Source organism: Scyliorhinus torazame, chromosome 1 (genome assembly GCF_047496885.1).
Source record: "Scyliorhinus torazame isolate Kashiwa2021f chromosome 1, sScyTor2.1, whole genome shotgun sequence".
NCBI lineage: Eukaryota > Metazoa > Chordata > Chondrichthyes > Carcharhiniformes > Scyliorhinidae > Scyliorhinus > Scyliorhinus torazame.
The window spans coordinates 278,574,782-278,602,491 of record NC_092707.1 but is presented as its reverse complement, the minus strand read 5'-3'; the positions used below and the strand labels follow the sequence as shown (position 1 = coordinate 278,602,491).

Below are 27,710 nucleotides of genomic sequence, written 5' to 3'. Positions count from 1 at the left end.
CTTTACCACTCATCTTAGTGTCGTCTGCAAACTTTGACACATTGCACTTGGTCCCCAACTCCAAATCGTCTATGTAAATTGTGAACAACCCAACACTGATCCTTGAGGGACCCCCCCCCCCCCAAAGACTCCCAAGTCTTCCGACACCCAAGGTATCGCCACCCCTGGACTCGGGACCACACCCAGCACCTCGGACATCACGTCCGAGAACCCCTGCCAGAACGCCCTCAAACTTGGACACAGCCAGAAAGTGTGACGTGATTCGCAGTGCTGTGCACCACCCACATCTATCCTGTAGTCCCCCCAAAGAACCTAATCATCCTCGCCACTGTCATATTCATCCGATGTACCACTTTGAACTGGATGAGGCTTAGCCTCACACACGACGAGGACTCATTCACCCTCTGCAAGGCCTCTGCCCACATCTCGGCCCCCAACTTCCCTCCCAGCTCCTCCCTCCATTTGGGCTCAATATCCCCCACCAGGGCTCCTCCCATTCCATCAACTCTTTAGAGGGGTGACACGGTGGCACAGTGGTTAGCACGGCTGCCTCACAACGCCGAGGACCCGGTTCGATCCCAGCCAAATTGGCCAATACTCCGGGTTGGCCACCCCTGTCAGCAATGACTTATCTGAAAACCCAATAAAAAACATTTATAAAAAAAAAAAGCAATGACTTACCATGCTCAAAAATATCATTCCGGGAGTACACCAGATGCACATGGGAGCAGTATGAAAACTCCTTCGCCCTCGGCCAGGCAAACCTCCACAGGTCCACTCTCTCGTGCGCTCCATAAACGCGTTCAGCTGCTTTGCCATTGACGACACTCTCGATGTCTTGGGACTCGACCGGCTCAAGCTCACCCACATAGGAATCCAAGTCCAAGTCAGGAATCTTCCCTAGCACCTGCCTCACAAAATCCACATCATTCCAATTCGGGGCATAGAGGTTTACCAGAACCACCAGCATCCCCTCCAACTTTCCACTCACCATCACGTATCCCCCAACGCCACCATCCCCCCTTGCCTTCATCACCTGTCCCACCCATCCCTTTCTCAGCCTGGTCTGGGCCCCTTTTTTCAGGTGCGTCTCTTGCAAAAAGACCACGTCCGCCTTTAATCTCCTCAAATGCGTGAACACACGCGGCCGTTTAACCAGCCCAATCAGCCCCCTCTCACATTCCACGTGATCAGCCTGGTCGGGGGGGCTTCCCGTCCCCATCTCCAGCCGATCAGCCATGCCCCTTTTTGACCCCGCGTCACGAGCCCCTCCAGGCCCACTCTCGGAAGTCCACCACCATCAATCTCTTTCAAACGGTGCCACACCAACCACATCCATGTCAGCAACCCCCCACACCCTCAAACAAAAAGCCAACTCCCCCACACCTTCATCCTTGCAAACCCCCAATTCACTCCCGTTAACTAGCCTGCCCAGCTAACATGGTGGCCTCTACCCATGGCTTTCGACGATCCTACCTCCCTCCAAATCCCCCCCCCCCCTCCACTGTAAACAACCCAACCATCTAATCCTCAAGAGTAACAAAAGGCACACTCACCATTGTTGCTCTGCCTGCCCTAAAAACCCACCACCAAACACTTTAAAGAACACCCAAAATCTCCTCCAGTTCAATGTCCCTCACACTCTTCCCAGTTCATTGTCCCTCACCTTCCATTGCCTCCTCTGGTGTGTCGAATTACCACTCTCGCTTCTAGAAAGTCACCCACAGGCAGGCTGGGTACAGTACCCCAAACGTCACCCCCTTTTTAAAGAGGGCAGCCGTGATCCGGTTAAACCTAGCCCTCTTTGCCAGTCCCGCACCTAATTCGTGGTACACCCGCACCTCGTTCTCTTCCCAGGTACATTTCCTGGTCTGCCTCACCCATCAGTGTCCAGAAAGCGGTGTAACCGCACCATCATCGCCCTCGGCGGCTCGCCTGCCTGTGGCATCCTCCTCAGCACCCTGTGTGCCCGGTCCACCTCCAGGGGCTGATCAAATGTCCCCTTCCCCATCAATTTCTCCAGCATCCTTGCCACATACACTGAGGCCTCCGCACCTTCAATGCCTTCAAGGTATCCTGACAATCCTTTTTTTAAAATAAATTTGTACCCAATTCATTTTTTCCAATTAAGGGGCAATTTAGCATGGCCAATCCACCTAGCCTGCACATCTTTGGGTTTTGGGGGTGAAACCCACGCAAACACGGGGAGAATATGCAAACTCCACACAGACAGAGACCCAGAGCCGGGATCGAACCTGGGTCCTCGGCACCATGAGGCAGCAGGGCTAACCCACTGTGCCACCGTGCTGCCTGGCATCCTGACAATCCTTAGGCTTTGCTATCTGGAGCAATTCTCCAAGTCTTCCACCTTCTCCCTCAGCTTTTTATGGTTCTCCTGCATCACTCCCTTCTGCCACCAATGACGCCAACTGCTCCTTGTGCTCCACAGCCGCTTCCTCCATCTTGTGGATCGCCAGGCCCTGGGACTCCAGCCTCTGTTCCAATCGCTCGATCCTGGACCTCAGTGTTTCCACCACCTTGGCTAGGTCCTCCAGGGCCTCTTTCCTCTGCTGCCCAAACTTATCATTCAGGAACTGCTCCATCGACCACTGGGCAGACAGCATAGCCTTCTTGCCCTCCTACATCTTTCTCTGTGGCGCACCATGAAAACTCTTCTGCTCCAACAGCAGTTTGTTTCTCGTACCACTCCTCGTCTGCTGCTCCATGCACCAGCCACACCAGAGGAGTATTACCTTCCCCTGGCACGCCTGTAAAATTTGCCCTCAAATACTTTGTCCTTCGGGAGGGGAAAAACTAAAAAAACCTGCCTTGAACGGGAGCCACCAAATGTGCGACCACTCACTCTATGGAAGTCACTGTGACTTTACTTTTAACACTATGAAACAAATTATGACGCTGAGCCACATTAGGAGTTTTGAGGTCAGATGTGCAAAAGTTTGGTCAAAGAGGTAGGTTTTCAGGAGTGTCTCAAAAGAACAAAGCGAGGTGGAGATGTTTATGGAGGGGATCCCAGAGGTCAGGGTCCAGGCAAATGAAGGCACACAGGCAATGGTGGAGCGATTAAAATCTCAGATGTCGAAGAGACCAGAATTAAAGGAGTGCAGATATTTTGAGGATTGTGGTGCTGGATGAGATCACATAGATAGGGAAAGGTGAAGCCATGGAGGGATTTGAAAACCGAGTTGAGAATTTTAAAATCAAGAAGTGGCCTAACTGGAACCTATGATAGGCGGGCACAGGGGGGATTAGGGGGAAACAGGATGTTGGAGTTGGAAATAGGCAGCCCCAGTAATTGCATGGCTATGAGGTCAGAAACTCATGAACAAATGTGGCACCAAGGTTCCAAACAGACTGGCATAATCTCAGACTGTTGCTAGGGAGAGGCAGAGTTGGTAGCTAAGGGAACGGAGTTTGGACAGGATACCATGAACACTGGCTTCAGTCTTCCCAGTGTTTAATTTAAAGCAACTTTAACAAAAAGTTAATGTTAAGCTGCTTGTACTTGCAAGTTAAATGATTTTTATTGACAATGAAAAAGTGCTTGCATATTGGTATGGTTACTTGGGTGATGGTAGAATTTAGGATTTCCTTACATGTACAATTCTCTGCATAATTTCATTGTTCTTTCCAATCTCAATAAATTGGAGCATTGTGGTCAGAGACATGGAAAGCAGATCTTTAACCTTGGGGAACATCACATGATGCGGGGAACAGAATTCAGGGTATTTTAGCAGTTGGGCGTGGGGAGAGAAAGATCCAGAAATTTTGACAGCTGTGTGTGGTTAATTGTGCGATCAAATTAAGTACGAGTCACAATATTAGAAAGAACAGGAACAAGAGGCAAGAGTAGACCGTGTGGAGCACTGGGCTGAGATGGCTGGTATGTGTCCTCAAATGCCTTGGCCATAAAGCACGGATTTGGAGAGTCACCACAGCATTTTCATTCAGCAATAACTGGGAGAGAATTTATGAAAGTATTTAACTTGGTGTCACTAGTGCATGGGCAGTAGTGGATCTCCAGCAAAGTTCTCAAACACTTGGAAGTTCCTCTCCATTGTCAGACATCCACAATAACTCAGCAGTCTCCTCCCTCTGGATAATTGTGGAATGGTAGCATAAGCCAGCATGTGGATTTGTCTTCTGTATAGTACTAATTAACATTTGGATGCTACAATCTTTAAAGTGCCACAATATTATTTTTGAGTTTCTCCACACGGAATGATCTTATTTTCAAGATTTTCTTTTATTCTTTCATGGGATGTGGGTATCCTCGGCTAGGCCAAATTTTTTTGCCTGTCCCTGAGAAGGTGGTGGTGAGCCGCTGCCTTGAACCACTGCAGTCCTTGAGGTGTAGGTACACCCACCGTGCTGTTAGGAAGGGATTTCCAGATTTTTGACCTAACAATAGTGATGGAATGGAGATATATTTGTGTGTCACAATGACGTGTGGCTTAGATTGGAAATTGCAGGTGGTGGTGTTCCCATCCATCTGTCTCCCTTGTCCTTCTAGGTGGTAGAGCTTGTGGGCTTGGAAGGTGCTGTAGAAGGAGGTTTGGTGAGTTGCTGCAATGCATCTTATGAATCGTACACACTGCTGCCACTGTACGTGGTGAGGGAGTGAACATTTAAGCTGGTGGATAGGGTGTCAATCAAGCGGGCTGCTTCGTCCTGGATGGTGTTGAGCTTCTTGAGAATTGTTGGAGCTACACTCATCCATACATGGGGAGATTATTCCATCACACTCCTGACTTGTGCCTTGTAGATTGTGAACAGGCTTTGGAGAGTCGGGTATTACCATCCTGGGCCAGACCCCCACAGTGGCTGGGATACTGGACAGAATGCCCAATATTTTATTTAAATTTTTGTGAGACTGAGGAAAGGATACCTTGCTCCAGGAGCGGTATCACACAAAATAGGTATATGGCATATTAAACCAAACTTTATTACTAACACAGTATTGAAATATCTTTAACATCACACAAAAATATAGCTCACAATATCCCTTCCATAATGCTAATCAATACAATGACGCAATCACCCTTAACTGCTATCTTTACTTCCACTCAAACAACAGAACCATCTCAAATCTCAATCCTCTTTTAAATACAGTTAGCACTCAGGAATACTTGCTGTACAGAGTTGTCTTGAATATTCTACTTTGACCAAGAGCGACTGTTTGAAACGACTTTAAAGAAAGCCCTGACCCTGTCAGAACAATGCAGAACCTCTAGCTGAAGTCTTCAGAAACTGTCTTCAGAGTTTCCAGCCCCCAACTGCTTTTCTGCAAAATGCCTGGTACTCTAGCTCCTCCCATTAATTACATCTACCAAGCTGAAACACAATGGGCTGGATTCTCCGCCGGTGGGATGCTCTGTTTTGCCGGCAGCCTGGGGGTTTCCCGACGGCATGGGGCTGCCCCACAATAGGAAATCCCATTGACCGGCCGGTGTAACGGACCATCCCGCCGGCGGGGTGAAACAGAAGTGTGGCGGGGCAGAGAATCCAGCCCAATGTCTCCAACTATCTACACTCTAAGGAACCCCCTTAATCCAAACAAAAATCCATTAGCCCAAGCTTTTGCGATGCTTTAATAATTCCACCTCTGTCTCCCAAAAAGTCTAGCTGTTTTGCAAAATAGGATTGTTAAAAACTCTGCTGCAACAGTCATACACATACTAACCCGGGCTTTCAATCCTTACTGCACCAAATACCTATAATACAATCGGTGCAATTTAATGGCTACGCTGCACCTGAAAAGCAGCTCGTTACGACGCAGCGTGGTCAACAGAAGCCAGGAGACCCCATCCTGTGATGTACCTGGCTCGCAATGCCTCGTGCAATGTAGTGTGATCTCGTGAGACGTTGTGAGTAAATCCCGCCCATTGTGGGTGGGATCACTCTTTATCAAATCTGCATTTTAAAGTGACACAGCTGGTCTCACTTTAATGTGCAGATTCCCGAGTTACCTGCGGCGTGGGATCTATCCCCTTCGGAGACCTCGGATTGCCGTTCAGTGCTGGTCCCCATTTGGGACCAGAAGAATGGCGCTCGTGCGGGTCTCCCAGGGAATCAAAGGCCCCAAGTGCATGTTCTTGGGGCAGGGTGGCACTTTGGCACTGCTAGTGCCAGCCTGGTGCACTGGCACCCTGGTACTGCCACTTGGGTGCCAGCCTGGTACTGCCAAGGTGGCACTGCCAGCTGATAGGAGCACTGCCAGGGTACCAGATTGGCACTGCCAAGCTGGCATTATTTGCGTGGGTGCAATTCGGACAGGGGTTCCCTGTGTGGTTGTTGTGGGGGGGGGGGGGGGGGAGGTAGCAGGGAGCTTCCCATAGTGAGTTGGGGCTTGCCGGCGGCAGGGTCGGGGTTCACTTCAGGGCCTCGGAGATCGGGGTGCCATTTAAAAACGGAGCCCCTCAGTGCAGAAAACGAGACTATGTGCAGCCTCGGCCATGCATTCCCTGTAGAAGCCCGTATCAAACACGAGTCGCATTTTATAGCCTTGTGTTTCTCGGCGTTGTGAGCGTGGGGAAATAGAACAATAGAACACAGCTAAACATGCTTGCTATGGGACTTTGTTCCCATCTAGTAAAATCGCGCCAATATATCTGAAATTCCTAGATTCATCACACAGGATGTGACTTACTCACCGCAGAATTCCCAAACTAAGATCATACTCGGTCAAGTACTGCCTTGATGTCAAAGACAGTCACTCTCACATCACCTCCAGATTCACAGATCAACGATTCTAGAGAGCAGATCATGGTTATTTTGCATTTATTTAGAGTGCCGCAGAATTCCCAACCTACGAGTAGCCACAGTATTTATATGGCTCATCAAGTTCAGTTTCTGGTCAATGGTAAGCCCCATATGTTGAAAGTGGGGGATTTCAGTGAAGGTAATGCCATTGAATGTCATATGGAGATGGTTAGATTCTCTCTTGTTGGAAATGGTCATTTCCTGGCACTTGCATTGCGCGACTGTTAATTGCCACTTATCAGCCCCAGTCTGAATGTTGATCAGGTCTTCCTGCATGTGAATACTGACTGCTTCAGTATCTTAGGAGTTACGAATAGCACTGAGCATTGTTGAATCATCTGCGAACATCTCCATTTCTGACATTAGAATAGAAGGAAGGTCATTGATGAAGCAGCTGAAGATGGTTGTGCCCAGGACACTAACCTGAGGAATTACTGCAGTGATGTCCTGGAACTGTGATGATTGATCTCTAGTCACCACAACCATCCTCCTTTTATGTCAGGTATGACTGTAACCTGTGGGGTGTTGTACCCCGATTTCCATTGACTTCCATGGTCATTTGATACCATACTCGGTCAAATGCTGCCTTGAGTCAAAGACAGTCACTCACATCACCTCCAGATTCACAGATCAACGATTCTGGAGAGCAGATCATGGTTGTTTTGATTTTTTTTCTTTTTTTATAAATTTAGAGTAGCCAGTTATTTTTTTAAGTTAAGGGGCAATTTAGTGTGACCAATCCACCTACTCTGCACATCTTTTTGGGTTGTGGGGGTGAGACCTACGCACACACGGGGAGAATGTGCAAACGGGGAGAATGAAGAGCTTGTCATATGAGGAATGGTTGAGGACTCTGGGTCTGTACTCGTTGGAATTTTGAAGGATGAGCGGGATCTTATTGAAACTTACAGGATATTGCGAGGCCTGGATAGGGTGGATGTGGAGAGGATGTTTCCACTTGTAGGAAAAACTAGAAGCAGAGGACATAATCTCAGACTAAAGGGACGATCCTTTAAAACAGAGATGAGGAGGAATTTCTTCAGCCAGAGGGTAGTGAATCTGTGGAACTCTTTACTGCAGAAGGCTGTGGAGGCCAAATCACTGAGTGTCTTTAAGACAGAGATAGATAGATTCTTGATTAATAAGGGGATCAGGGGTTATGGGGGGAAGGCAGGAGAATGGGGGATGAGTAAATTATCAGTCATGATTGAATGGCAGAGCAGACTCGATGAACCGAGTGGCCTAATTCTGCTCCTATGTCTTATGGTCTTCTGGGAGTTCTGACGACAGTGCATCTTCAAAATAAAGGAGAAGGGAGTAAGCAAATCTGCATTCATACACTAAAATATTGGCTTACATGTTAATAATTATATTACATATGTGATAAATCATGGTGTCTGCAACACAGAAGGAGACTATTCAGCCCATCATGACTGGCAGATCTTTGAAAGAGCTATCCAAATAATCCCATTGCCATGCGCGCTTCCCATAGCCTCGGAAATGTTTTTTAAACGAATAACAAAAGAACCAAAGGAAAAATATGGAAAAGCTTCTTTTTTTCTTGTGCAGTGAGTGGTTAGGATCTGGAATACACTGCTTCAGTGTGGTGGAGGCTGATTCAATCGTGGCTTTCAAAAGGAAATTGGATAATTATCTGAATAAAAACAATGTGCAGGGCTACAAGGAAAAGGTGGGTGAGTGGGACTAGCTGAGCTTTCTAACAGCGAGCTGGCACGGACAGGACAAACTGGTTGGCCTCCTCCTGCGTGTAACTGTTGTATGATTCTGTAAGTGTTTACCCAATTCCCTTTTGCATGTTATTGCTGAACCTGCTTTCAACACCCTTTCAAGCAGCTTGTTTTTAAATTGTAAAATCGTGCTGCATTAAAATCCCAAAATCCTGATCTCCCCACTCATTCTTAAATCTGTGTTTGTTAAGTACCAACCTTTCTGCCAAATGAAAAATGTTTTTCCTTATTTGCCAAAACCCTTCATAATTTTAAACTATTCAGTTGAATCTCCCCATTACGTTTCCTGCTTAAAGGAGAGCAGTCACAGATTCTCTCATCTCTCCACATGACTGAAGTCTCCCATCTTGGTATAATTCTAATAAACCTCTTCTGTGTCCACCACAGGGCCTTGATGTGCTAAACAGTGATGATGCAAATTGAATGCAGTTTTCTAGCTCAGGCCTAACCAGTGATTTGCACCAGTTTAGCATTTGGAAGTTTTCTTGTCGGCCAGCACCATTTTGGGTGGATGAGTGGGAAAGAATTTGGGCACATTCAACCATATGGCAGCTCCTGTTGATGCCTTTTTATAGACTGGGTGACATTTCCGATGGTGTGCCACTCTCATGGTGACACTTCCTTTTTCTACACAAAGGTTCATTTCTGTTAAACACCTTACCTCCCAGATTTGAATTGTCTAGACTGCATCTTCAATTGGAGATTTTGGGATCCCTTTTGTACATTCTATTTTCATTTAGCCTTTTATTTAAAGGGTTGCAGAAATCACAGTAATGTTCATCCGACTAAATGGGCTCTTCCTGTATTCCTTCCGATTCCAATTCTCTTCCCGCATCCCTGGTGCATCAAATTGGCCTCTCGCCTGTATCCATATCTATTAATCCCCGCAACAGGTGGTTAGTCTGTTGCCAGGAGCCTATAGCTTGAGGGCGCCACTCCACATCAAATGTGGCTGACCAGGAGCCTCTCCTGCTCTTACCGCCAACCATTGGCGGAGGGATTTGCAGGTTGACACAACGTGTTTGGCCGCCATACGAATGCACCTTCCTTGGTGGGACTCGAGCCGGAAGTTTTGGTTCAGAGGAAGGGATGCAACCCACTGTGCCACAAATCATTTTATTTAAAAAAGAAATTGCCAGGCTTGGGTATGGGAAATAAAAAAAAGGAAAAATCCAATTTCTTAGGGCGATGTAGTAGGTTTTGTTACACATCCCTCTTTTGTATGTAACCAAAAAACTTGAAGGTCCATGGGCTGGATTCTCCGCATCCCGACTCCAAAATCGCGTTCGGCGACGGGCGGAGAATCCAGTTTCCTGCATGAAATCGGGACCGACACCGGTTTGGCGATTCTCCGTCCCCCCCCCCGAACAGCGGTGTACTCTGGGAGTATGCCGCGCAGAGAATCCACCACCTGAGGCCATTGCCAGAGGTCAGGCCCGCTATTCTCCACCTCCGACCTGCCGAATTCCCCACTGCGTATTTCTAATGTGGTCCTGCCGTTCGGGAATCTTGCGTGCAGTCCGCAGCCGCCACAGTTGGGGGCGGGCCGGTGGGAGGGCAGGGGAGGCCTCATTCAGGACTGGGCTTTTAACGTGCGGTCTGGGACGGGCGTGAGGCCGATCGGGGGCACTTTCCGCGATCCAGGTCCACAGTCTGAGACCGCCATGGATCACAGCGCGTCCGCTGGACGCCACTGCCATGCGCATGCGTGGCCTCCTCTGACCTGGAAGTGCAGGGGAGTAGGCGTATTGGCAGCTGGAGCTGCGAGCTCCACGCCAGCTAGCCCCCTGCAAGGCAGTGAATCTGCGGCCTTTTGACACCAGTTTTTCTGGCGTAAAAGACCACAATTTTCACGACGGCGTGGGGTCATTGTCCCTGAAATGGAGAATCCAGCCCCATGTTCATGAGAGAATTATCCACAATAGGAATGGTGTTTCCAAGCTTTAATCCAGCAGAGGGTGCTGTTGATACAATTTTAAAATTGAAGTGCTGTCCACTGCTTACAGCAGCAAGTTTATAAGTTGCATAAAATCATTGATTTAGTACTTTAAATAGAAAAGATTTTGGACCGCTAGCAGGGGTGACTTTTTATACAAGACTGTAACGGCTGTTGATTGCACCACTGGAGTTAAAAATGAGAATATGTGATTGAGACGGTCACTGAACTGGAGGGAACTGACCGGTTGTGACGAACAGCCTTGTTTCATTGTGTATTATGATAAATGAAAGGAGTGACCATTATTTTCCCTAGCAGAGGTAACTAAACACCCTCCTTATTTTAAAAAAAATCATGCATTAGGCTTGAAACTTGGATTTTCCCCAAAAGCCATTTTTAAAAGAATGGCATTTATCCACTGGGAACATGGATAACACATAGCTAAAAATATATTTTTTTAAATGAGCTAATTGCTTATTTTAGATCTGCCCATCAGAATTTGGAAAGAAAAAGATGAAAGAAGAAGAAATGCGTGGACCTGTAGAATTGCTGGACAATAATTTACCAGAAGATGCAGATGAAGACACCGAGGAACAACGGTAATTAATCATCATTTGGTTGACTCCCTCTGCCACTTTTAAGACGCTCCTTTAGAAACCTACCTCTTCGACCAAGCTTTGGTCACCTGCCCTAATTGTTTTCCTCCTGATAGCCAGTCGGTGAGTGAAGAATCCACAGCCAATCTTCATTCGGCATAGCTCAATTGAATTGGAAATGTCACGTGTGCCGAGGTACAGTGAAAAGAATTGTTCTGCGTACAGTTCAGACAGATCATTCCGTACATGAAAAGAAAATACATAGGGCAAACATAAAATACACAATGTAAATACATGGACACTGGCATCGGGTGAAGCATATAGGAGTGTAGTACTCAGTAAAGAAGATGTGTGAAGAGATCAGATCAGTCCACAAGAGGGTCGTTTAGGAGACTGGTAACAGTAGGGAAGAAGCTGTTTTTGAATCTGTTAGTCCGTGTTCTCAGACTTTTGTATCTCCTGCCTGTTGGAAGAAGTTGGAAGAGTGAATAAACCGGGTGGGCGGGGCCTTTGATTATGTTGCCCGCTTTCCCCAGGCAGCGGGAGGTGTCGACAGAGTCAATGGATGAGAGGCGGGTTCATGTGATGGACTGGGCGATGTTCACGACTCTCTGTAGTTTCTTATGGTCTTGGGCTGAGCAGTTGCCATACCAGGCTGTGATGTAGCCAGATAGGATGCTTTCTATGGTGCACCTGTAAAAGTTGGTAAGAGTCAACATGGACATGTCAAATCTCCTTGGTTTCCTGAGAAAGTATAGGTGCTGTTGTGCTTTCGTGGTCGTAGTGTCGATATGGGTGGACCAGGACAGATTGTTGGTGATGTGCACATCTAGGAATTTGAAGCTGTCAACCATCTCTACCTCAGCCCCATTGATGCTGACAGGGGTGTGTACGATACTTTGCTTTCTGATGTCGATTTAAACCAATAAGTGACCTGTGGTCAGGCACTCCACACTCTGAAACCAAGTGACAGATGCAACCCAAAATAACTTCTGTGGACTTCTCATCAAATCCCCCCAAATGCCTGTCCCAATGTGAGACAACAGGACTCACTGGAACTCCCAACTTCTACGAGTGATTCTAAACTCCACTCTCGAAGAACACAATTTGAAATCTTCTCTTACACAATGCTTTCTCTCAGATGCCTTCACCAAAGATCCACTTCTAGGATTTCAGTCTCTCTGGTATTCCTCTGCCCTGAATTGGTACGTGTATTCAAGCTTCCACACAATCTCTCAGGTACCCAACCATGCCAATAGAATACCTGCTTCACAGGCTGGATTAAGGGGCGAAATTCTCCCGAAACGGCGCGATGTCCGCCGACTGGCGCCCAAAACGGCGCCAATCAGACAGGCATCGCGCCGCCACAAAGGTGCGGAATGCTCCGCATCTTTGGGGGCAGAGCCCCAACATTGAGGGGCTAGGCCGATGCCGGAGGAATTTCCGCCCCGCCAGCTGGCGGAAACGGCGTTTGTTGCCCCGCCAGCTGGCGCGGAAATGACATCCCCGGGCGGCGCATGCGCGGGAGCGTCAGCGGCCGCTGACAGTTTCCCACACATGCGCAGTGGGAGGGAGTCTCTTCCGCCTCCGCCATGGTGGAGACCGTGGCGGAGGCGGAAGGGAAAGAGTGCCCCCACGGCACAGGCCCGCCAACGGATCGGTGGGCCCTGATCGCGGGCCAGGCCACCGCGGGGGCACCCCCCGGGGCCAGATCGCCCCGCGCCTCCCCCAGGACCCCGGAGCCCGCCCACGCCGCCTTGTCCCACCGTTCAAAAGGTGGTTTAATCCACGCCGGCGGGACAGGCAATTTATCGGCGGGATTTCGGCCCATCCGGGCCGGAGAATCGAGCGGGGGGGCCCGCCAACCAGCGCGGCCCGATTCCCGCCCCCGCCGAATATCTGGTGCCAGAGACTTCGGCACCCGGCGGGGGCGGGATTCACGGCAGCCCCCGGCGATTCTCCAACCTGGTGGGGGGTCGGAGAATGACACCCATGGTGTCAGCAACTTTAGGATTATTTCCATTGTCTGGCTTTTTGGTAGCCGACTTCACAAGGTCTGTACCTTTCAGCTCTGTCTTTAACTAGGAGCTGCTCTTTGCCCCTTTCTTTAACGCAAGTGAACAGTATCTTGTTCAGATTCCAGTTCTTTGTCCCATTAACTTTGAGGCAGTGGTATTGTCACTAGACTAGTCATCCAGAGACCCAGGGTAATCCTCAGGGAACCTGGGTTCGAATCTCACCATGGCAGATGGTGAAATTTGAATTCAATAAAAATCTGAAATTAAAAGTCTAATGATGATCATGAAACCATTGTCATTTGTCGTAAAAACCCATCTGGCTCCACTAATATCCTTTCAGGAAGAAAATCTGCCGCCTTTACCTAGTCTGGCCTACATGTGACTCCTGACCCACAGCAATGTGGTTGACTCTTGAATGCACTCTGAAATGACTACCAAGCCACTCAGTTGAAGGGCAATTAGGAATGGTCAACAAATGCTGGCCCAGCCAGCAATGCCCACATCCCATGAACGGATAAAAAAGTCTTCCTGGGACTTTGCTTCCATTTGCTGGTTTCTGGAACTATCTGTTATTTAGCTTCTGGAATGTGCTTTTTTCCCTTTACTCCATTGTCCTGCCTCTCTGATGGCAGAGAGCTGCTTTCTTCTTGGGTAGCTAGTTCCAAATGAAGCACAAGTGATTCTGCTTTTCAGTATGGGGCTAAGCAACATCATAGTCTTTTTTTAAACCCAGTTTGTGTTCACATTTTAGAGCCTTTAATTACAATGCAGGCACAGTTTAAAATGAAACTAAAACTCTCATACAGACACATTTGTTGAAAATGAAACTAATTAAAATTTTAACCATTTCTTAAAAAGAAACACAAAGTTAAACTTAACCTATACCTTGTTTCTAATACCTCAAAATAAATCTTTAAACTACCTCTGTTTCGTTACACTGCACATTGTTACTTTTCAAATAACAGTCTAATTCTTAAGCAAGTTCAAAGTAACCTCCATTCTCTTGTACTCTGTTAGCTTAGGACACTTTCTTAAACCACACTCTCAACCTGTCCTTCCACCTTCAACGACTTGCGCACATATAGACCCAGGTCATGTTTCTCCCACCCATGTTAGAGTTGTACCCTCTTTTTATAAATTGTCTCCATGTTCCTCCGACCAAAATGAAGCATTTCACATTTCTCCACATTGAACTTCATCTATCACCTGTCTGCCCATTCCACCAATTTGATGATGTCCTTTTGAAGTTTTGTACTATTCTCCTCACAGTTCACAATGCTTCCAAGTTTTGGATCATTCACAAATTTTGAAATGGGTACCTGTCCACCAAGGTCTAGGTCATTAATATAAATCAGGAGAAGCATGGGTCCCACCACTGACCCCTGGGGATCTCAACAACAAACCTTCCTCCAGTCCAAAAATCACCCATTAACCATGATTCTCTATTCAGCTTTGACGAAGAATCATCGAAACTCAAAACGTTAGCTCCCTTCTCTTTCCTCAGATGCTTTCAGACCTGTTTAGATTGTCCAGTGTTTTCTGTTTTTGTTTCAGATTCCAGCATCTGCAGTAATTTGCTTTTACATTTGTTTTTATTCTGTTTCCTGTCATTCAGCCAATTTCATATCCACGTTGCTTCCATTCCATGAGCACAGTACGAAGTCTTACAACACCAGGTTAAAGTCCAACAGGTTTGTTTCAATGTCACTGATATCGAAACAAACCTGTTGGACTTTAACCTGGTGTTGTAAGACTTCATACTGTGCTCACCCCAGTCCAACACCGGCATCTCCACACCATTCCATGAGCTATAACTTTCCTCACTAGTTTGGCTGCTGTACCTTTTGGAAAATGCCTTTTGGAAGTCCATGTACACCACATCACCAGCATTTCCCTCATCAACACTCCCTGTTACTGCTTCAAAAAACTCCATCAATTTAATTCAACATGATTTCCCTTAAATCAATGCTGGCATTCCTTAATTAACCCACACTTGTCCAGTGACAGTAATTTTGTCCCAAAATATTGTTCCTAGAAGTTCCCTCACCACTGAAGTTGAAATGACTGATCATTAGTTGTTGGGCTTATCTTTATTCCTTTTAGTTTGAACAAGGGGTAACAACTGCAATTCCCCAGTCCTCTGGAATCACCCCCGAGTCTAAGGAAGGCTGAAAGATTATGGTCAGCGCCTCTCCAATTTCCACTCTCACTTCACTCCAGTATCCTTAAATACATCTTATCCGTTCCTGGTGCATTGTCCACTTTGAATATAAACAGCCAATCTCATGCCTCCTCCTGATCAACTTTAAGTGTCTGAATTAACTCCTCTTTCACCATGGCCACCGGCGGTGAGCATCTTATTTCTTGGTTAAGATCGATGCAAAATATTCATTTAATATCCACGCTATGCCCTGCCTCCAAGTGTAAATCTCTTTTGGACCCAAATCAGCCTTAGTCCTGTTTTTATCACTCTTTTCCTTTTACTATAATGTGAGAATATGTGAACTTGTCCACTTTAGCAACAAGAACAGCGAAACAACATCTTATTTAAATGGTGAAAGATTGCAAAACTCTGAAATACAGAGGGATCTGGATATCCTGTTATATGAATTCCAAAAACTTAAATATGCAGGTACAGCAAGTGATTAGGAAGGCAAATGGAATGTTGTCGTTTGTTGCAATGGAATATAAAAGTAGGGAGGTTTTGTTACAGTTCCATAAAGTGTTGGTCAAACCACATCTGGAGTAACTGTGGGCAGTTTTGGTCTTCTTGGGAAACATTAGAACAAGTTCAGAGAAAGTTTGCTCTGCTAATCCCTTGAATGACGGGATTATTTTATGAGGAAAGGTTGGACTGGTTGGGCCTCTAACCATTGGAGTTTAAAAGAACAAGAGGTGATCTTATGAGGAGAATTAACAGGGTGAATACGGAGAGGATGTTTCATCCATGGGAGGGATGAGAACTAGGAGACACAGTTTAAAAATAAGGGTTCTTCCATTTATGACAGAGATGGGGAGAATTATTTTTCTCTGAGAGTCATCAGTCTGTGGCATTCTCCTCTCCAGACAGCAGTGGAGGGTGGATCATTGAATATATTCAAGGCAGAGTTAGATATATTCTTGATTGGCAAGAGTCCTGGGATATTGTGGAGTGGACAAGAAAGTGGAGTTGAGATCACAATCAGATCTTTAGATTTTGATTTATTGTAACACGTACCGAGGTACATTGAAAAGTATTGTTCTGCACACAGTCCAGGCAGATCCCTCCATACATGAATACATAGGACATATTATAAATACACAGTGTGCATTAAATGCTATAAATACATCAGCCATGATTTTATCAAACGGTAAAGCAGGCTCAAGGTATCGAAAGGCCTATTCTTTCTTCTAAATAGTATTTTCTTATGCAAAATATCCTTGTGTAGCTTGATATTGTTCTGCAATATATATGTATGGACGTTGTTGTTATAATACTGTATATTAAATGGTTGCCCAAGACAAATGGTTGATTTACCCGTCTTGATATCAAGTTTGCCAATTCCCTCCTCTGTGTGATTTCCTTTTGCAACTTAAAAAAAACTTGGAACAGTGAACAGTACCAAAGTGGGTCCAAGGAGTGTCTATATTTCCCACCTCTTTTGCATGTCCTTTTTCCCTTGTGTCCTTGGTATTTAATTATTCGTACTTGTTGCCCCACTGTGATGAATGTAGAAGTTGTTATATATTATATTTTACATTTGTAGCAGTAATGTTATTAAAAACCCTGAGTTCAAATCCGTAGAGGCAGTGTGTCTGTGATTAAGGGGTTGTTAAAGATGAGGTAATCATCTCACCATTTACTTGTTTAGATATAGATGGCTAATGGGATATTGTTTTTGCAAATAAGATTCCCATGGAGTGTAGATAATTTGAGGGGTTGTGTTTAGTCCCAGCTAAGCGGGTCATGGAACATCTTAGAGGGATACAGCTGATGTAATCAATGAAAGGAGCCAGGTCTGTTAGCAGTTTGCCATAGGATTCTAGTCTGACAAGACCAAAGGATTTTCCGTTTGTTCCTGAAAGGGGGTCTCTCCAAAGGTCTGCACAGAGAACAGCGAGTAACCCTGATTTGCTAACTTTATTTACGTGTAGATTTTGAACTGTTGCTTAGTTGCAATATATATAATGGCAGGTGTAGATAGTGAGTTCAAGTTTTCCCTTTTATTTAAGAACTGTTTAACTGTTAATTGTAAAGCTATTTCTTTGATAATGTAGTTAATTCTGTGTTTGAATTAAAGTTTGTTTTAACATAAAATATACCTATTGGTCAGAATCATCAGTCCTGGGGTGAAGTATCCTTTCCTCACAATTTTACAAATTGCAAATTGTCTGTGGTTTCTCATCCAGTATCCTAACAAAAACTGGAGTATGGTCCCGTATCCTAACACCACCCAAAGGGGAAAAGCAGACTGCCAGTGCCAAGCACGAGTTGGCTACCGCTGAAATCCACTGTGGCAATATTCCCTCAAATTTTGTTCTTTTTTGACTGATTTTCCCACAGGAAGAATAGGTTCTCAGACATTGTCATGTCAAATGATGCTAATGTATAGGTTAATAGATACTTTATCGCAAGAAATGCATTTCGTAAAGTACTTTTAATTTAATCAACAAGTAAATTAAGTTTTCACTTATCATCAGAGCTACTTAAAATACAAAGAATTGCAAGTAGTATTTGTAGTGATCTGCATGTACACAAGGGGTTAATGTAAATACACTACAACTAAGTAATCACTAGAGGGAGAACTAGAGCTATATAAATAGACAGACGGAAGCCAGGATCAGTCTCTTCACAAGAACAGCAGCTTGTGACCAGACACAGACAGACAGCTCAGCACAGGTGTACTTCATAATCAATCATGTTCATGTAACATCTAGTTTAACTCTGGAGAGAGAACAAACTTAATCAATAAAGCATTTACTTCAACTGGAAGCCTATGAGCATTATTCGGACATAAGAAATAATATATGGTACCAGGACGTGACTTCAGGAAAGTTGACTAGAGAAATTACATTAGAACCAGAAAGAGAAAAAGAAAAAAGAAAATTTGTATCGGATATTTGACTTGGGAAGGCTTCACAACATTCGGATCCCTCGGAGACCAATTGGCGCAATGGATCAAGTTCAAGCTCTACGTCCACTCCAAACGAACGGTAATCTTAAATCTAACTGGAAAAAATTTTAAACAGCAATTCCATATCTTTCTGGAAGCATATGATTTGAACACTGCTTCTGAAGCTAGAAAAATAGCTCTGCTTTTATCCTTTGCAGGCCATCAGGCTGTAGAAATATACAACTCTTTCACTTTGAAAGAGAAAACAAAACCAAACTTGCAGTAATAATTAGAAAATTTGAAAGCCATTGCAAAACGCAGAAAGATGAAATCTCTGAGCGATTCGGGTTCACCAGATGTTTGGAAAAACATGAAGAATCATTCAACAGCTTTGTCACAGATTTAAAGTCAACAGCCTGCAACGTTTTAATACTGCATGATTCTAAAATTCGTGACCAAATTGTTTGGGCCATAAATGATGAGCATCTCAGAAAAAAAACGACTGAGTGAAAAGGATTTAACATTAGAAATCGCTATACAGACTTCCGGTGGCGGCCAAGAAGGAGTAGGCCGCATATTTGGTGGCTCCTGCTTGGGTCGGACCTTTGGACCTTTCCCCCGATTTGTTCTCTGATTTTACTTGGTAAATTGATAGTGGACGCGACTGTGAGGAGGAGTCCCACACCAGTGCATGGAGAGGCGGACCAGGAGTGCTCGCAAAGGAAGAAATAGGTGAACAGAGAAGGCCTGGGTTGAAGCTGCAGTGGGAAAAAGCATGCCGGACGACCGGAGTCCTGGCTCAACGACCCAGCGGTCGATGGAGCAGTTGATGCAGTTTATTCAAGAGGGCTTCGCCAAGCAGAAACAGGAATGCTTGGACCCGATTAGGGAATCGATTGCTCGGCTGGAACAGAGCTTGGACGCTCAAGATTGGGCGATCCAGAAAGTGGAGAAGTCACTGATCGAGCATGAGGATCACCAAACAGCAATGGAGGTGGAGGTGGGATGCTGAGAGACCAGCAGAAAAGGCTCCAGGAGAAGATGGAGGATCTAGAGAATAGGTCCCACCGGCAGAACTTGAGGATCGTTGGTCTCCCAGAGGGGTCCGAAGGAGCGGATGCAGGGGCATATATAACGAGTATGCTCGAGAAGCTAATGGGGGACGGGACGTTCACCTGACCCATGGAGGTGAACAAAGCGCACAGCGCACCAGCGAAGAAGCCGCAAGTAGGTGACCCCCGAGGGCGATGGTGGTGCGATTGCACAGGTACCTGGACAAGGGGCATACTTTACGGTGGGCCAGGCAGACACGGAGCTGCAAGTGGGAGAACAGCATCCTGCGCATTTATCAAGACCTGAGCGCGGACGTAGCCAGTAGAAGAGCGGGGTTCAACCAAGTAAAGTCGACCCTTTTCAAGAAGAAGGTGAGTTTGGACTGCTATATCTGGCTCGTCTTTGGGTCACCTATGTGGAGCAACACTCTATTTTGAGTCGCCCGTGGAAGCGATGGACTTTGCCAGAAGGAAAGGGCTGGCAGGGGACTGAGGTGTTTGAACTTTTCTGCAGTGTTCACGTTAAAAATGTTTTTGTTTTTGGACTATATTTGCACTATATCCTGGAGATGCCGCGTATTTGTGTAAGTTCAAGTTTGCATTTGTACTGGTGAGGGATGGAGGTGTGAATTTTCGATATGGGGTTTTTCATTTCTTTTTGTATCTTTCGGTCAACTGGGCTGAGAATGTTTTCTCTTGCATATTTTCTCTTGCATATGTATGTCCGAGCAGGGGAAGGGGTTGAACCGATAGGTGGGAAAATGTTTGGCGCCATGGGTGGGGGCTACCAAGCTAGCTGGGTGGGCTGGCTCACGGAAGCGCAGTTGGGGGGGTGAGCAGATGTTAGGCTTGTTGAAGGGGGCTGTTTTTACTATGCTGCTATTGTGGGGGGGAGGGGGGGAATTGCTCTGCTGACGGGGGAGGGACTGTTGCTGGAGGACAAAAGGGAGGTTGGGGGCGGAGGCTGCGTGGGGGCAGGCCTGCGGGTGCACTGGGCGCGAGCTGGAGATTGGCCTAAGAAAGATGATGGCTGATCGGGTGGGGGGGGGGGAAGGAAAGCCCCCCCCCCCGACCAGGCTGATCGCCCACATGGAACGTTAGAGGGCTAAATGGGCCGGTTAAGAGGGCACGCGTGTTCGCGCATTTGAGGGGATTGAAGGCGGACGTGGCAATGTTACAGGAGACGCATCTTAGGGCAACCGATCAGACTAGATTAAGGAAGGGGTGGGTGGGGCAGGTATTTCACTCGGGGCTGGACTCTTAAGACTAAGAGGGGACGTGATCCTGATTAATAAGTGAGTGTCATTCGAGGTGGGAAGAATAGTTGCGGATGTGGGTGGCAGTTACATCATGGTTAGTGGGAAGCTGGAAAGGCTGCCGGTGATATTCGTGAATGTTACGCGCCAAACTGGGAGGATGTTGGGGAAGATCCCGGACCTGGACTCGCATAAGTTGGTCATGGAGGGGGGGACTTCAACACAGTCATTGACCCAAGGCTAGACTGGTCGAGCTCAAGGACAGACAGGGTGCCAGCAATGGCAAAGGAGCTAAAGGGGTTTGTGGAGCAGATGGGGGAGTGGACCCATGGAGGTTTGGGCGGCCGAGAGTGAAGGAGTTCTCCTTTTACTCACACGTACGTAAAGTGTACTCCCAGATCGACTTTTTCATCTTGAGCAGGTCTTTACTGACCGGGTTAGTGGACACTGAGTATTCAGCAATCACGGTCTCGGATCATACCCTGCATTGGGTGGACTTACAGGTGAGCAAGGAGGGTGGCCAATGCCCGCATTGGAGATTGGATGTCGGACTGTTAGCCGATGAGGAGGTGCGATATATGAATATGGAGAGAAGGGCAGCAGAATGCTTGCGCAGCAGCTCAGAAAGAGAGATGCAGCCAGGGAGATTGGGAAAGTAAAGGACAAAGACGGGAACTTGGTCGGAGATTCAGCGGGGGTTAACAGGGCGTTCAAGGAATTTTATAGGAGACTGTATGAGTCGGAACCCCCAGCTGGGCCGGAAGGAATGAGGCAATTCTTAGGAGGGCTGAGGCTCCCGAAGGTGGAGGAAGGGTTGGTAGAAGGACTGGGGGCCCCGATCGGGATGGAAGAAACAGCAGAAGAGCTGAAGGCCTTGCAGTCGCGCAAAGCCCTGGGACCGGACGGGTACCCAGTAGAGTTCTATAAAAAGTTCTCTGGGGTGCTGGAGTCACTGCTGAGGAGGACATTTAATGAGGCAAGGGATAGAGGGAGGCTTCCCCCGATGATGTCACAGGCCACGATCTCACTGATCTTGAAGCGGGATAAGGATCCAAAGCTATGAGAGTCAACAAAGAGCAAAGAAATGTACAGCACAGGAACAGGCCCTTCGGCCCTCCAAGCCCGTGCCGACCATGCTGCCCGACTAAACTACAATCTTCTACACTTCCTGGGTCCGTATCCTTCTATTCCCATCCTATTCATATATTTGTCAAGATGCCCCTTAAATGTCCCTATCGTCCCTGCTTCCACTACCACCTCCGGTAGTGAGTTCCAGGCACTCACTACCCTCTGCGTAAAAAACTTGCCTCATACATCTACTCTAAACCTTGCCCCTCTCACCTTAAACCTATGCCCCCTAGTAATTGACCCCTCTACCCTGGGGAAAAGCCTCTGACTATCCACTCTGTCTATGCCCCTCATAATTTTGTATACCTCTATCAGGTCTCCCCTCAACCTCCTTCGTTCCAGTGAGAACAAACCAAGTTTATTCAACCGCTCCTCATAGCTAATGCCCTCCATACCAGGCAACATTCTGGTAAATCTCTTCTGCACCCTCTCTGAAGCCTCCACATCCTTCTGGTAGTGTGGCGACCAGAATTGAACACTATACTCCAAGTGTGGCCTAAGGTTCTATACAGCTGCAACATGACTTGCCAATTCTTATATTCAATGCCCCGGCCAATGAAGGCAAGCATGCCGTATGCCTTCTTGACTACCTTCTCCACCTGTGTTGCCACTTTCAATGACCTGTGGACCTGTACTCCTAGATCTCTTTGACTTTCAATACTCTTGAGGGTTCTACCATTCACTGTATATTCCCTACCTGCATTAGACCTTCCAAAATGCATTACCTCACATTTGTCTGGATTAAACTCCATCTGCCATCTCTCCGCCCAAGTCTCCAAACAATCTAAATCCTGCTGTATCCTCTGACAGTCCTCATCGCTATCCGCAATTCCACCAACCTTTTGTGTCGTCTGCAAACTTACTATTCACACCAGTTACATTTTCCTCCAAATCATTTATATATACTACAAACAGCAAAGGTCTGTTTCAGCACTGATCCCTGTGGAACACCACTGGTCACAGCCCTCCAATTAGAAAAGCATCCTTCCATTGCTACTCTCTGCCTTCTATGACCTAGCCAGTTCTGTATCCACCTTGCCAGCTCACCCCTGATCCCGTGTGACTTCACCTTTTGTACTAGTCTACCATGAGGGACCTTGTCAAAGGCCTTACTGAAGTCCATATAGACAACATCCACTGCCCTACCTGCATCAATCATCTTAGTGACCTCCTCGAAAAACTCTGTCAAGTTAGTGAGACACGACCTCCCCTTCACAAAACCATGCTGCCTCTCACTAATACGTCCATTTGCTTCCAAATGGGAGTAGATCCTGTCTCGAAGAATTCTCTCCAGTAATTTCCCTACCACTGAAGTAAGGCTCACCGGCCTGTAGTTCCCGGGATTATCCTTGCTACCCTTCTCAAACAGAGGAACAACATTGGCTATTCTCCAGTCCTCCGGGACATCCCCTGAAGACAGTGAGGATCCAAAGATTTCTGTCAAGGCCTCAGCAATTTCCTCTCCAGCCTCCTTCAGTATTCTGGGGTAGGTCCCATCAGGCCCTGGGGACTTATCTACCGTAATATTTTTTAAGACACCCAACACCTCGTCTTTTTGGATCTCAATGTGACCCAGGCTATCTACTACACCCTTCTCCAGACTCAACATCTACCAATTTCTTCTCTTTGGTGAATACTGATGCAAAGTATTCATTTAGTACCTTGCCCATTTCCTCTGGCTCCACACATAGATTCCCTTGCCTATCCTTCAGTGGGCCAACCCTTTCCCTGGCTACCCTCTTGCTTTTTATGTACGTGTAAAAAGCCTTGGGATTTTCCTTAACCCTATTTGCCAATGACTTTTCGTGACCCCTTCTAGCCCTCCTGACTCCTTGCTTAAGTTCCTTCCTACTTTCCTTATATTCCACGCAGGCTTCGTCTGTTCCCAGCCTTTTAGCCCTGACAAAACAGCAGCAGCCAGAGCAGTGGCACCACGGCTGGCTCTGATGTTCAGAAGGGAGGGTCAAAGCGCAGAAGAGTAATAGTAATAGGGGACTCTATAGTCAGGGGGACAGATAGGCGCTTCTGTGGACGTGAAAGAGACTCCAGAATGGTATGTTGCCTCCCTGGTGCCAGGGTCCAGGATGTCTCCGAACGGGTAGAGGGCATCCTGAAGGGGGAGGGCAAACAGGCAGAGGTCGTTGTACATATTGGTACTAACGACATGGGCAGGAAGGGGCATGAGGTCCTGCAGCAGGAGTTCAGGGAGCTAGGCAGAAAGTTAAAAGACAGGACCTCGAGGGTTGTAATCTCGGGATTACTCCCTGTGCCACGTGCCAGTGAGGCTAGAAATAGGAAGATAGTGCACCTAAACACGTGGCTAAACAGCTGGTGTAGGAGGGAGGGTTTCCGTTATCTGGACCACTGGGAGCTCTTCCGGGGCAGATGTGACCTATATAAGAAGGACGGGTTGCATCTAAACCGGAGAGGCATAAATATCCTGGCCGCGAGGTTTGCTAGTGTCACACGGGAGGATTTAAACTAGTATGGCAGGGGGGTGGGCACGGGAGCAATAGGTCAGAAGGTGAGAGCATTAAGGGAGAACTAGGGAATAGGGTCAGTGGGGCTCTGAGGCAGAGCAGACAGGGAGAAGTTGCTGAACACAGCAGGACTGGTGGCCTGAAGTGCATATGTTTTAATGCAAGAAGTATTACGGGTAAGGCAGATGAACTTAGAGCTTGGATTAGTACTTGGAACTATGATGTTGTTGCCATTACAGAGACCTGGTTGAGGGAAGGGCAGGATTGGCAGCTAAACGTTCCAGGATTTAGATGTTTCAGGCGGGATAGAGGGGGATGTAAAAGGGGAGGCGGAGTTGCGCTACTGGTTCGGGAGAATATCACAGCTGTACTGCGGGAGGACACCTCAGAGGGCAGTGCTGCTATATGGGTAGAGATCAGGAATAAGAAGGGTGAAGTCACAATGTTGGGGGTTTACTACAGGCCTCCCAACAGCCAGCGGGAGATAGAGGAGCAGATAGGTAGACAGATTTTGGAAAAGAGTAAAAACAACAGGGTTGTGGTGATGGGAGACTTCAACTTCCCCAATATTGACTGGGACTCACTTAGTGCCAGGGGCTTAGATGGGGCGGAGTTTGTAAGGAGCATCCAGGAGGGCTTCTTAAAACAATATGTAGACAGTCCAACTAGGGAAGGGGCGGTACTGGACCTGGTATTGGGGAATGAGCCCGGCCAGGTGGTAGATGTTTCAGTAGGGCAGCATTTCGGGAACAGTGACCACAATTCATTAAGTTTTAAAGTGCTGGTGGACAAGGATAAGAGTGGTCCTAGGATGAATGTGCTAAATTGGGGGAAGGCTAATTATAACAATATTAGGCGGGAACTGAAGAACATAGATTGGGGGCGGATGTTTGAGGGCAAATCAACATCTGACATGTGGGAGGCTTTCAAGTGGCAGTTGAAAGGAATTCAGGATCGGCATGTTCCTGTGAGGAAGAAGGATAAATACGGCAATTTTCGGGCACCTTGGATAACGAGAGATATTGTAGGCCTCGGCAAAAAGAAAAAGGAGGCTGTTCCCAGCCTTTTAGTCCTACAGACCGATCTCCTTATTAAATGTTGACGCCAAACTGTTGGCCAAAATCTTGTCCTCAAGTTCCGGATGTGATTGGGGAGGACCAGACGGGATTTGTTAAGGACAGGCAGCTGGTGCCAACGTTAGAAGACTGTTGAATGTGTTCATGATGCCCCCAGAGGGGAGGGACGTATGGTAGTGGTTGCAATGCAGAGAACGCATTTGATCGTGTGGAATGGACCTATCTAGGGGTGGTGCTGGGGCAGTTTTGGTTTGGATGGGGCTTCATCGACTGGGTTAGGCTGCTGTATCAGGTGCCTGTGGCGAGTGTACGGATGAACAGGCTGACATCGGGCTATTTTAGGCTGCACTGGAGGACGAGACAGGGATGTCCCCTCTCCCCACTGCTGCTTGCGCTGGCCATCGAGCCGCTGGCAATTGCGCTGAGAGCCTCAAGGGGCTGGTTCGGGGAGGGGTGAAACACAGAGTCTCGCTATACGCAGATAACCTGCTCTTATATGTTTCTGACCCACCAGAGGGAATGGGAGAAATTATGAGGATTCGGGGGAATTTGGCCGGTTCTCGGGTTATAAATTGAACATGGGGGAAAAGTGAGATGTTCGCGATCCAGGCAAGGGAACAGGAGAGGCGACTGGGGGAGTTGCCGTTTAGAGTGGTAGGGGGAAGCTTTCGGTATCTAGGCATCCAGGTGGCACGGGAATGGGAACGGCTACATAAGCTAAATTTGACCCGACTGGTGGACCAAATGAAGGAAGACTTCCGAAGGTGGGACTTGCTTCTGCTATCACTGGCTGGGAGGGTACAGACAGTGAAAATGACAGTCTTCCCGAGATTCCTGTTTGTTTTTCAGTGTCCCCCCATCTTTATTCCACAGGTCTTTTTTAAACGGGTAAACAAAGTGATCTCTGGCTTTGTATGGGCGGGCAAGACCCCGCAAGTAAAAAAGGAGATGCTGGAGCGAATCCGGGGGGAGGGCGGGCGGGCGCTACCGAACTTTAGCAATTACTATTGGGCGCGCAAGGCTCAGCCTGACGCAACTAAAAGTGGTACATAGAGCCCACTTAACAAGAACCCGTATGAGTAGGTTCTTCCCGGAGGTAGAGGATAGATGTGAACGGTGACTAGGAGGCCCGGCCAACCACGCCCACGTGTTCTGGTCTTGCCCCAGACTTGTGGAGTACTGGACAGCCTTCTTCGAGGCAATGTCCAAAGTGGTGGGGATGAGGGTGGAGCCATGCCCGAAAGTGGCGGTTTTCGGGGTTTCAGATCAGCCAGACCTATTGGGAAGGAGGGCAGACGCCCTTGCCTTTGCCTCCCTGATCGCCCGCCTTAGAATCCTTTTGGCTAGCGGTCAGCAGCACCACCCAAAGCTGCAGACTGGCTGTCCGACCTCTCGGAATCTCTCCAAATGGAGAAAACCAAATTTGCCATCCGAGGGTCAGACGACGGCTTCCACAGAACGTGGGAGCCATTCACCCAATTGTTCCGGGACCTGTTTGTGGCCAACAAACAAGCAGAAGAATTGCCAGGTAGCCAAGAACCAGGGGAAAGCAGCCAAAGCATGAGAGAGAGAGGGGGGGAGGGGGGGGACAGCTAAATCTCAGAGGAAAGAAAGGCGAACCACAGGGGGGGGCCACAGGGGGGGGGGGGGCAAAGGAGGCGGGGGGGGAGGAAGGAGGCGGGGGGGGAGGAAGGAGGCGGGGGGGGGGGGAAGACACAGTGAACAATAGAAGAGAGACAGGGAGGTGGGGGGGGGGGTGCGGGGAAGCAGGGAAACGTTAACTAACTTGACATCCACAGGAACAGAGGAAAAGTAGAATACAGGCGGAAGACTGGAGGGCTGGCTGAAGCGGTAGTGAGCACGAGATGGCAACGGCAGCAAAATCCGTCCGGGAGAAGCGAGGGGCAACACCAGCACCAGACCCATTCGAGGATTGCACTCTGGAATTGTCTCTCCGGCACCTAAATGTATATCTACCCCCTTTCCCCCACAAACAGATGCCTACTTATATGTGTAAATAATTTTGTCACGTGTACAGAGTTGCTGCGGCTGGGCGGGTGCATTATACCCTACCAGTTACATTATTTGATTTTGTACTTCTCTCGTGTTGTTACTGGGTTTTTTTCTTTTCTCCTCTCCCTTTGTGATTTGTGTGTGTGTGCCCTTCCCTTCTATATAGATATATATATCTCATATCCTGTGTACATAACGGCAAATATACTCTGTTCAAAAATCCAATAAAAAACATTTATAAAAATTACTATTGGGCAGCAAATATAGCCATGATTAGGAAGTGGGGGGTGGTGTGGGTGTGGCAGTGAGTAGAGACAGCATCATGTAAGGGCATGAGTTTCGGGGCATTGGTAATGGCGCCTCTGCCGTTCCCGCCAGCACGGTACTCCACCAGCCCCGTGGTGGTGGCGGCCCTGAGAGTGGGGGCAATGGAGGAAACGTGGGAGCAGAGAGAGCATCGGTCTGGTCTCCATTCTGCAATAATCATCAGTTTGCCCCAGGGAGGCTGGATGGAGGGTTTTGGAGATGGCAAAG

At 47.5% G+C, this 27,710-nt stretch overlaps 1 protein-coding gene across 9 annotated transcripts in view; it reads left to right on the top strand.

Moving 5' to 3' along the window:
* esf1 (ESF1, nucleolar pre-rRNA processing protein, homolog (S. cerevisiae)) overlaps positions 1-27,710 on the top strand; it is a 103,599-nt gene that overhangs the window by 15,792 nt on the left and 60,097 nt on the right. For all 9 annotated transcript variants that reach the window (XM_072506567.1, XM_072506580.1, XM_072506521.1 and 6 more), the window contains exon 6: positions 10,948-11,063. In XM_072506567.1, coding sequence (XP_072362668.1) covers positions 10,948-11,063 — 116 coding nt within the window. The remainder of the gene's footprint in view (positions 1-10,947; positions 11,064-27,710) is intronic.